The following is a 12162-nucleotide window of genomic DNA, read 5'->3' as shown; positions in this document are numbered from 1 at the left end:
GCATATTCTGCCTCAGGAATGGAAGAGTCACCCTAAGCTCTGACCCCTGAATGGGCTCCAGGCCATGTAGCCCAGTGATTCTTCCACCACAATGACCATGCTAGTAAAAGGCCACTGCCAAACTTAATGACAGCTGACCCAGCTAATCCCACTGTATTTACTTCAGTCTAATATGAAGGAGAGAACATCCTCAAATCTCTGGTTCTGCTCCAAACTCACAGTTCCTTGTATCCATTCTAGGTTATCTACATAATGCAAAACTAACCATTCCACTCTGTCCTGGATTCGGTTAAGACAGCCTGGTCATGGGCTCAGAGAATCCAGCATAAACTTCTGGGGCAATCTAGGATCAGTGTAGGACTTACTACTCTATCCCCTTCCTTTTAATAGACCACACCCAGAGGACCCAAAGGACCAGGTGATCTCCAAACATTCATGGAAAGGGTAGGAGAAACTTTGAACAGAGTTCTCAAAGCCTAGCTGATTGTCACAATCAGCTTTTGCAACCTACGGATTCCCAAGCTTTACCAAGCCACCATTTTGAGTGGCCAGGTCTGGGCTGGGTTTTTTGACAAAGCACTCCAGGTGACTCTGATGACTGGAACAACTGGACCAAGACATGTAACTCCACTGTCCCATCTGTTTCCTTAGTTCTACTTTCTTCCTAGACTGACTGTCCTCAGCATATAAACATTTTCAAGTTTCCCTAACTTAAAAAACAATGAACTTTCCCTAACTTAAATGATTAGCAATAGCAGAAAAAATAGAACACTTCCTTCATGCTATCTCTTCCCTAAGTTATCAGGGACCTTTCCCCTTGTTCGCAGCCAAACAACTTGGAAGAGTGAGTGATCTACAAAGATTCTCTGCTTCTTGCCGTCTCATTTATCCCTCATCTAGCCATTTTGCTTATGTCATGGCCATCTCTCGACTGCCCCCTCCCACTTTTGGATAACATGTAATAGTCTAGTCTGGTTTTCTTTTTCTTCCAGGCTAACTACACTTCCGTCCACTCTCCACAAAACTCTCTGGCTTATGCTGCTTAAAAGTCTGTCAGCTTGTTGACTCCAAGCTAAAAAACAAATCAAAACCAAACCCAACTCCTCAGAGTAATATACAAGTGGTTAAAAACCAGCTTAGTGTCACCTTCATTTCCTGTTACTTACTCCCTCTTATACAATGATACTGATTGTGCTGGCTGCACTTTTTATAGTTTCTAAATGGGAAATGTACTTACCACATGCATATCACCAGGATAATTCCCGTTGTCTTTTGAAACTCAGCTCAATCTTAGAATCTGGGCTCAAGTGCTCCAGGGTACCTTTATCATTATAGCACTTAGCTGTATGGTAACTGTATTGTCTGTTGATCTTCTCCTTCCCTTCACTCCCCTCAATAAATACATATATACAACTGTTTTTAAGCTTTGAGAGTAAAAATTCTGTCTTGATTACCTTGGTGTCTGCCACAGAAACTAGCATATATAGATGCTACCTGAGAGAAGCTCTTTAGGAGGAAGTACAAGGAATGAGCCATAGGTTGGTTCTGGATCTCACGCTTTGGTGACATGTAAAATGAAGCTGCTGTTAACTGACACATGGAACATGGAGAGGGAAGAGGTTGGCTTGGAAGAGTCTAAGACATGGGTTTGATTTTAGACATAAAGAGTGTGAAATGTCAGTAGGCAGATCACAGGGATGGAAAAATCTCATCTTAACCTGTCTGTGGTAGGAAGCCCATTGGATTAGGAGTCAGGACACATAATGTTTAGTCATCTCAATACCAACAATTTGTTTGACTTTAGGTAGATCAATTGGGCCTGTTTCTCATCTATAAAATGGACTGGATACTTGTCTTTGGTATCCATGGTAAGAATAAGATGAAAACATGAGATGGTTTATGAGGTACTAAGAAGTAGAGCAGATTGATTTTCTTGTGTACATTGTGTGTTTGGACTCACCATAGTTAGTATCATACAAATGTAGGATGATATTATTCATGCGCATAGTCTGTGTCATTCTATATACCTGGGATATTTATGTCTGATTTGCTGTGAAGCTAAAGAAACCAGCCCTAACTTGCAAGCAAATTACAACCACATTCTTTTCTTCACTAAGGTCCTTCAAAAGGCTTGGCTCTTCCATTATAAAAACAACAGCACAAAGAAAATCCTAGTCTCTCCTTCTCTCTTCCTTCCTTCCATTCATTCATTCATTCATTCATTCATTCATCAAAAAGCATTTACTGTGTACCTGCTATGGGCAGGTCACTAGATCGGGAACTCAATGAATAAAAACTAAATGAAAAGGAGCAGAGGATCAGGTAAATATTCAAGATAAAAAATTCAATTTCTAAGAATGTACTGTAGAGTAAAATAATAAAGAAGAGTTGTAGCTGGGCCAACATGACTCTGAATGACACCCCCCCCACCCGCCCCCAGCCTGCAAGCTCCCCCTGAGGTGGCTGAGGCCTCCACTGAGACTGTATCTCAGCCCAACTTCTCCCACCGCTCAATCCCACTTCTTTCCTTTTCCTGCAGGCTGCCAGTCTCCATGAAGCGTGCCCCTAGTGAACCCAACCTGTACAACCGACAAGGAATTCTACCTATAAGAATCAGGAAAGATGACAGAGAAGTTGGGCCCTGAGGAATGAGCAATATTTTACAAGTCGGAGAAGGCAGGCACTGTATTTTAGGATAAAAACAATAACATAAGCTAAAGTATGGAAGAGTGAGAGAGATTGGGGATTTGAAGAAATGAAAGTGATTCCCTGAGGGTAGAGGGAAGAGGAGGAGGAGGAAATGGAGATGAAAGGCCTCTACTTTATCTTACAGGTGAGTCATCAGAGGTTTTTGAGAAATGGAGTTACAGCGCAGATGTTTGCAAAATATCTATAGTGTACAGAATATATTGAAAAAGAGAATAAAAGCAGAGAAACCTAATGGGAGGTTTTTTATATTAATTCTGTATTTAATTCTATATTCTATATTAATTTCTATATTAACAGAAAGGTCTATGAAGATCTAAGTTTATTGTCATTAGCAACGGAGAAGAAAAAGGGATTCAAGACATATCTTTGAACTACGGATTCTGAGCCAGGTTGCCCCTTCAGTGCAAAGGGGACAATGAGAACTACATCACAAGTCAGCATAATACCCAGGAAGAAGCACACATAGTAAATGCCTAGTGAGGGGTCTTGTACATAGTAAATGCTTAACAATATCCACTCACTCACACTCTCATTTGGTCACCAACTCAAGAGAAATCTGTTAAAACCTGGAGAAGTACTAGGTAGAAAAAGGTGAGGAAGAATTCCCAGTGTGACCAGGATGGAGGTGGAACCAATTGTGATAGTGAGCCCTGACTGGGGAGAAGTTTAGAGAAAAGTGAGCTGTTTAATTTTTGAGGTAGCAGGGTGCCTGGGTGGCTCAGTCGCTTAAACATCTGACTCTGTTTCGGCTCAGGTCACAATCTCATGGTTTATGAGTTCGAGCCCCACATCCGGCTCCAGGCTGACAGTGCAGAGCCTGCTTGACGTTCTGTCTCTCCCCCTCTCTCTCTCTGCCCCTCCCCCTCTCACTCTGTCTCTCAAAAATAAATAAATAAACTTAAATAAATTTAATTTTTGAAGTAGCTACAGAATAATCACAGAGACATGTGTGTCTTAAATTTGGTTACTCAGTAAAAAAAAAAAAAAAACTCAAATAGGCCACAGCTGGAATGAGAGATTTGGAATATTTCATAGCATGTGCTGGCTAAATTGAGAACATTTGGGGAGATAACATTTAGAAGTGAGGAAGGTGAGTAAGAGAGGACATGTGGGGACATCTGAAAAATGAAAAGGACTCAGAAGTAAACAGGTAAATGGTACAGAGTAATTTTATAGAAACCAAAGGATGACAGAACTTCAAAAAAGAAGTTTACCTGTCAACTACTACACAGGGGTCAAGGAAAACTGAAGAGGGGTCACCTGAAATCCCTCCAGGGGAACAATGATACAGTTAAAAAAAATTGGGACATTCTAAATGTTAAACTGGGGCAGACTGGTTAATTCAGGGATTTTTTTTTTAAGTTTATTTATTTTATTTTGAGAGAGAGATAAAGAGGGGCAGAGAGAGAGAGAGAGAAAGAGAGAGAGAGAGAGAGAGAGAAAATCCCAAGCAGGCCCTGCACTGTCAACGCAGATCCTAATGCGAAGCTTTATCTTACAAACCATGAGATCATGACTTGAGCCAAAATCAAGGGTTGGACACTTAACCGACTAGGCCACCCAGGTGTCCCTACTTCAAGGATGTTATACAATCATTACCATCATGATCTAGAAGTATATTTATTCACATATATACAAAGAAATGTTCAGGATATATTTGTTAACTAAAACAAAAACAAAACCAGGCTGTATCCATTATGATATGTATTATGAGAGAAGATGCATATGAGAATATATGCGACTAATAAAATCTTCTGCAATCAGTATAAAAGGGTTCTTGTGACAAACTATAAGAAAGACTAGTCTTTGCAGTAGCACCCATTATAGGGCTGGAACTTGAAGGGGAATCAGTGAAGAAAAGAGGCCTCTGTATACTTAATTTTGTATATACGTGTACACACACATGTAAACTGAATCGCATAGCCTCAACAATCTAGATTTTTAAGTGACTGAATAGTTTTTTAATAGTATTTTTTTAATGTTTGCTTACTTTTGAGAGAGAGAGATAGAGAGAGAGTGGGGTAGGGGCAGAGAGAGAGGGAGACAGATGATCCAAAGTGGGCTGTGCACTGACAGCAGTGAGCCCTATGCGGGGCTTGACCCCACGAACCATGAAATCTGGACCTGAGCTGAAACTGGACGCTCAACTGACTGAGCCACCCAGGCAGCTCTAGATTTCTAAGTGACTGAACAGTTTTTAGATGTTATATGAATAATTATTACATCTCTTGTGACACTAATGCAATCATGAAGCTCGGACAGTTAGGCATAAAAAGAAACGAGAAATTCCTAGTTTGATTTTTATTCTCTTATTTTAGGTTTTTAGATAGAACACAAGCTTTTCATTGCATTGGCATTAGCATACTGAACAGATAATTCCCATGGCATTTTAAAGAAGAGAGAGAGAAGCCTACAACACACAATCTTTGGCATTCACAGAAGGATGCAGTGAAGCCCCTGAAAGTGGCAACACAGGCCCTGGTGCCCACCTGTGCCTCCGGCAGCATGTACCGCTGTAACCTGACTTACAGATGCCCTTACGCCCCGTGAATCCCGTTTCTCGATGGAGACTGCGACGCTACCAAGATCGAAGTTTGCAACTTCAAATGAGGTCTTTAAATCAAACACAATATAAAAAAAGTCCAGGCACTTTTTCTTTTGGCAAGAAAGACTAACTTCCCCTCTGCTCACACCTCAATTGCATAACTCAAGGGAGCAAGAGGCAACTTTCCTTGGACTCTTCAAATAAACTCTCTTTAGGGATCAGGCTACGCACAAGAAAATAGCTCAGCAGGAATTAAAAAAAAAAAGAGAGAGAGACAGGGAGGGAGGGAGGGAAGGAGGGAGGGAGGGAGAGAAACTAGGGATAAAAGCAAGAAGGAATCTGAGCAAAACATTACCAGCACCATAATGTAACGCATGAACTGTCAAATGCTGGTTGCCTGAATGGAATCAGGGACAAGGAGTCAGTTTAGAAAGCAGAGATCTGGCAGGGGTAGGTTTAAGAAAAAGAATATACATGTGTGTCGGATGGATGGACACATGACCTAGTTTTGGCTAAATAAAGCTAAGAATGGTTTACAATTTTTGCGAGTCTGTTTCCAGCTAGTCTGAAAAGCAATATGAAACTGTGTTATCAATTAGGGACCCATTGATGGATTATATACAGTCTGAAAGGGCCCGAGGCTGGACATCTTACAGATGTAAATATCAGACATGCGATAGCCTATGAAGTCCATTAATTCTGCTCTGAAAAGGGGCATGAGCTGTAGAGGAGGAAGGGGGGGGGGGCTCTGAGGTCACCCTCCACCACCTACCACTCCTCTTAAATTACAAATGACTGCTCAAGAATGTGGACTTTGGGATGCAGCCACTGCTTGGTGGAATGTCACAAAACTTCAAATACAAGCAAGTCAGTTCTCAAATACCTGAATATTGCCAAAAACTGCTTGTAAATCTAGCTATGTCAACGGTGCCGAGAACAACTCTCCTTAGGGTAGTATGTTACACTTGAGTCATGCTTTTAGAAATATCAGAATTCAAGATCTGATCTTTAACCATACACCTCTGTCCTCACCATCTTCTTCCTCCCCTTCCTGATTTTTTAAACTCCCTCTCCCCTCACTAATAACTACTGTAATGAAACAGAACTCTGTCAGGATTCCCAATTATGTGTTCAGAGGAGTTCTACTCTAAAACCTCAGTTAGAGAAGATAATCTCAACATAACGAAGAGGTCTTCAATACTGCTTCCTCTGGCCTTTCTCTTGGCCAATGATCTTGCTTCCTAAGTCTCTTGAGAAAACAACATCACGAAGAATGGAATGCCCACTACCTTGATCATTATGAGCATCTCTGCACACTTGCTCTTCCTTCCCTCCTCTTATTAAGAATGAACACTGTGCTTTTGGACCCTCTCCTTGGAATCCCACTATCTCTTGCCTAATCAAGGAAAAGGCTCCAGCAATTGTCACTCCTCTTGCTTATGGGTCTTTAGCTTTCCTCTACTGGATCCTCCTCTTTGGCACACAACCATGCTATAACTCCTTTCAATTTAACACTCTCTTGACTCCACATGGCACTCCAGCTTCCCTTCCTTTCAGCAAGCCCTGGCAGTTCATGTACTTACTGTTTCCAGCTCCTCTCCATTTTTAAGAGCTCGAACTAACCAGGATCATCCTATCATTCTAGTCTACTGATCTACCAAACAGCCCTCATTCAAGTTCATTGAGGACTCCCCCCCCCCCCCCCCACGCCGCCGCTAAATGCAAGGTCAGGTTTCTTAGCCTTCATCTTACTGGGCCTACTTAACCCAGTTGACCTCTCCTTGATTCTTGAAATACTTTGTTCACTTGGCTTCAAGGAGATGGCTCTCTTGGTCTTCTACCAGATTGACTTCCTTTTCAAATTCCTTTACCGCTTCCTCTTCATTTCAGTGACCTTTAAGCAGTAAAGTATCCCAAGACTCAGTCCTGGACTTCTTTTCCATTTTATCCACGGCTTCTTGCTAGATGACCTTTTTGGGTCTCATGATTTAAGTATTACCTATACACAATGAATCTCAAATTTCAGTCTCTAGTCTGGCCCATTCCCCAGACTCCAGACTTGTATATCCAACTGCTTAGACAACATTTCTATGTGGATATTCTATTTTTTAATTAAAAAAATTTTTTTTAGGGATGCCTGGGTGGCTCAGTCAGTTAAGTGGCCGACTTTGGCTCAGGTCATGATTTTGCCATTTGTGGGTTCATGCCCTGCATCAGGCTCTGTGCTTACAGCTCAGAGCCTGGAACCTGCTTCAGATTCTGTGTCTTCCTCTCTCTGCTCCTCCTCTGCTTGCACTCTCTCTCTCAAAAAATAAACACTAAAAATTTTCAAAAAAATAAAACGAAAAAATTTTAAAAATATTCGTTTTTGAGAGAGAGAGAGAGAAAGAGAGAGAGAGAGAGAGAGAGAGAGAGAGAATCTGAAGCAAGCAGGAGAGGTGCAGAAGAGAGAGGGAGACAAAGAATCTGAAGCAGGCTCCAAGTTCTGAGCTGTCAGCACAGAGCCCGATGCAAGGCTCAAACCCAGGAACTGTGAGATCATGACCTGAGCCGAAGTTGGACGCTTAACTGACTGAGCCACTCAGGCACCTCTCCATGTGGATATCTAATGCACATTTCAAATTTTTTTTTTCAATGTTTATTTATTTTTGGGACAGAGAGAGACAGAGTATGAACGGGGGAGGGGCAGAGAGAGAGGGAGACACAGAATCGGAAACAGGCTCCAGGCTCTGAGCCATCAGCCCAGAGCCTGACGCGGGGCTCGAACTCACGGACCGCGAGATCGTGACCTGGCTGAAGTCGGACGCTCAACCGACTGCGCCACCCAGGCGCCCCTCTAATGCACATTTCAAACCCCACTTTTTTCAAACTGAAAATGTTTCAAACTGAAATGTTGATTCTTTGACTGTCACCAGTATTCTCTATCATAAAAAATGGCAACTGTCATTCTCATTGATAAGGCCAAATACCTTGGAAGTCCTTGCCAGATCTTCTCTTACTCTCTCACACACTCCCCACCCCATCTAATTAATCAGCAAATCCTAATGGTTCTATCTGCAAAACACATTCAGAATCCAACCACTTCTCACCACCTTCACTGTTACTGCACTATTAATGCTATGGCCACCTGCCACCTGGATTTTGGGATAACCTCTTAAATGGTCTCCCTGCTTCCACTTTTGCCTTGCTATTATGTATTCTTGCCACAGCAGTGATAAACCTTTTAACCTAAGCCAAGTCATGACTCTGCATAAACCCTTTGCTCCTTGCCCTCACCTCTCTCCACCAGGACCTCCTATCTTTTTTTTTTTTTTTAATTTTTTTTTTTTTAACGTTTATTCATTTTTGAGACAGAGAGAGAGAGAGAGAGCATGAATGGGGGAAGGTCAGAGAGAGAGGGAGACACAGAATCTGAAACAGGCTCCAGGCTCTGAGCCGTCAGCACAGAGTCCGACGCGGGGCTCGAACTCACAGACCGTGAGATCATGACCTGAGCCGAAGTCGGCCGCCCAACCGACTGAGCCACCCAGGCGCCCCAGGACCTCCTATCTTATTCGCAGCAAAATCTGAAGTCCTTATAAGGGCCAGTAAAGTAAGATCCTTGGTGATCTGGCCCCCAATTGCCTCTTTGGTCTCATCTTCTACTGTCAATCCTCACCCACTGAATCACACTTATAGTGGCCTTCTTGCTGTTACTGAGCACACTAAACATTCTCCTAACTCACACCCTTTGCCTGGGATACGTTTCCTCCAGTTATTCTTACGGTTTTTCAAGCCCACTTATTCAGATCTCACTGATGAGCACTTTTAACGTTTATTTATTTTTGGGATAAAGAGAGACAGAGCATGAACGGGGGAGGGGCAGAGAGAGAGGGAGACAATTTTTTTTTTTCAACGTGATGAGCACTTTTATAAAATAAGAAGACTCCTCCCTCCTCCCCCCCTCCCCTCCCCAGCCCAAAGTACCACTGTGTCTCATCCTTACATTGCTTTTCCTCCATAACATTCATCATCAGACATGTATATTTCCTTGTCCTTTTAAGATTTATGTCCCCCAGCTCCCAGAATATAAGCTTTTTGCTTCGTTTATAGCTGACCTAATACAAAGGAAAAGTGTTTACCCATAGAAGGTGCTCAATAGGTACACACTAGGACTATTAATGATGGAGATAGATCTTAACAATACACTCATTATTAGAAACAATGAAAACATATAAAATAAGGCAATGAGGATGGAGCCCTGGCTGCAGCATCTTCCAGATCCTCCAAGGTCTGGCCCACTGAGGTGAGAGATCCTGGCAGAAGAGTGTTGTTCTGGCTCCCAAGGGAGCATGCACCACCCTCAGCCTGGCCCCAGCCTGCACTTTCTCAAGTCCCAGTCACCTAGCCAGGAGGGTAATGGACTTTTGTTTAGAACCTTAGCACCATAGTGAGGATCTACTATCAGATATGTATTATGAAAGGTACTGTCTACCAGAAAGGACTGAAAATAACACCGGAAAATAGTGTGTAATTCCTTATTGCTTTATTTTTTCCCTTGTTCTACAAAGCAATGCATGCTTTATTTAAAATTAAGAAAATTAATAAGGAAGTAAACATATCCCACTATTCCAGAACTAAGAGGTAAGTATTAACATTTATGTGTGAGCCCTTCTGTATCTTATGTATATAAAGAAGTAATGAACTATATTTTTTCCTTATTAATTCAAACAGCCCACAAGTTAACGTATATTGTAAAAATTTTTAACAAGATGTGTATTTCTGGGACACATTTATATCCGATCCTATTCAAAAAGTGCTAATTCAAACTCAAGTCTTCAGACCCAGCAACATGTCTTGTGTTACTGAGCATATGGGAGGTAAAGAGGTAAGGAGTGAATCTGGAAACTAGAAAATGCAAGTTCCAGCTCTGTGCCCTGTGCCAGCTATGGAATCTTCCATAATTCATTTTCTCTGTCCACTCTATGCTCTTCCCTACTCTTTTTTTTTTTTTTATGGAAAATATTTTCAGTAAACTTTTTAAAGAATTAACCCCACTTGCTCCAAAAGGCCTCTGACCAAAAAAACCCAAAAACACACACAAAAAAAACCCCAAAAACAAAACAAAAAACAAAAACAAACAACAACAACAAAAACCAAATCCATTATATATTGCTCTAGACAATATGTGCTTGGCATATTTAGGTTGATCATTTAATTTAGCCAGAAGCTGGAGTTTTAATATCCTTAAGCAACAGAAGGCTTATAGTTCTTCCTTTCCAGGCTTACTTAGATTACTTGGTTTGTGTATACAACAACTCCCAAAGACCACAACTCTCCCCACGGACCATGACTGGATGGGGTCCTAAAAGTAAATATTCTGTTCCTCTATCTTCTCTAGAGTTTTACATATCTGCAAGAGACCTGGAATTTGGGAAATACAGTTCTTCATGTTTAAGGATTAGATCCTTCATCTATCCAATAATAAGGGAAGCCTTAGGATCTCCTGAGCCTCAGATTTTTCTTTAGCAAAATCTGAGGATTGAAGCTGGTAGGTGATGTCTAAATTTTATTTCTAACTCTTAAAAGGGAAGCCTTTAGGTTCTGAAGCCCATCAACAAATGTACATAACAAGACAAATAGGGTGAGAAATATAGACTGGAATGCCAGGACAAGATAGCAGAGACACTACGTGCCTTTGGAACTATATATAACTATATACGCACAGGTACCCTAATAGTTATTACCACTGCATTTGAACAAAGCGCAACTTCAATATATAACATCCTGGCACCATTTCTTAGAAATGCTTCCTCATCATCCTTTCCAAAACACCACAACAAATTAAAAATTGTAAATAGGGAATATAAATTCAGCACATTCTAATGCAAAGATGGGTCTCTAAAATAACCTTTAAAATAACGAGTGTAAAACTCCTAATAAATGAGACAACGGATTCAAGAGTCTAGCAAGGTATATGCCATATATATACTATACAGTAAACACTCAATACAGTTCAGCTGGATTTTCTTTTTCCTTTCCCTCTTCCAAGTGTCAACTTCCAGAAAGAAATATCCAATTTTAAGTATATGATATTTTCTGTTCAAATCTTAAGGGATAACATCTAAAGCAATACATTTATTCAGTGTGAATGTGGTGAAATACAGTTCACCTTTATAAGCCAAGAGATTACTGACCTGAATTTAAATCTCGTCCTGGATTGAAGGCCCGGCTATTAACAGTAGTAGAAAGTCGATCACAACTAATTGTTCTAGATACATTGGTGTTAAAGTTCCCATCAAATCTGAAACAATAGAATTAGCAATATTTACTTAGTGGTTATTAAATTCAGAAAAACCAACAAGATAATTCATACTGCATATGAACAGTAATAAACAGTATATTGTTTATTGTATATATCCAGCTCATAAACAGTAAATTGTGATTTAGATTTTAAATATTAAAAAATATCATTTCAGAACAATATGGGAAAAAACAACATCTGCTTCTAGGCGGCTTTAGAAGTCAAGTTCAATTCTAAGGAGATTAAAAAATAACAATCCTTTGACCCAATTCTCTCCCTAATGAATTTGAGTGAGGCACTATTGATAAAATCATACAGAAAACAGATTTGACAAAATCAGACAATAATTTTTAAAATGCAGACTTAAGCTCTGATGTAATATATGAAACGATTCTTTAAATTATCTTATCTGAAAACCAGTGATCAAGAACAAAAATAGTGAGTAATGAAGGAGAAAGAATGCTTGGGGCTTAGGCAACATCTAGACCTGAATCCCTGCTCTGTTCAATTTTCCTGAACCTTGGTTTTCTTATCCAGGGAAGAAAATTAAAAAAAGAGAGAGAGAGAGAGAGAGAGAGGAAGAGAGAGAGAGAGGAAGAGAGAGAGAGAGGAAGAGAGAGAGAGA

General features: G+C 40.7%; 1 protein-coding gene across 3 annotated transcripts in view; it reads right to left on the bottom strand.

The window, feature by feature from the left end:
- CACHD1 (cache domain containing 1) overlaps positions 1-12162 on the bottom strand; it is a 215038-nt gene that overhangs the window by 64866 nt on the left and 138010 nt on the right. For all 3 annotated transcript variants that reach the window (XM_040470494.1, XM_040470496.1, XM_040470495.1), the window contains one exon: positions 11431-11537. In XM_040470494.1, coding sequence (XP_040326428.1) covers positions 11431-11537 — 107 coding nt within the window. The remainder of the gene's footprint in view (positions 1-11430; positions 11538-12162) is intronic.

Source organism: Herpailurus yagouaroundi, unplaced genomic scaffold (genome assembly GCF_014898765.1).
Source record: "Herpailurus yagouaroundi ecotype Mexico unplaced genomic scaffold, PumYag 77, whole genome shotgun sequence".
In the NCBI taxonomy this organism is placed as follows: domain Eukaryota; kingdom Metazoa; phylum Chordata; class Mammalia; order Carnivora; family Felidae; genus Herpailurus; species Herpailurus yagouaroundi.
This window is presented reverse-complemented; position numbering and strand designations above follow the sequence as displayed.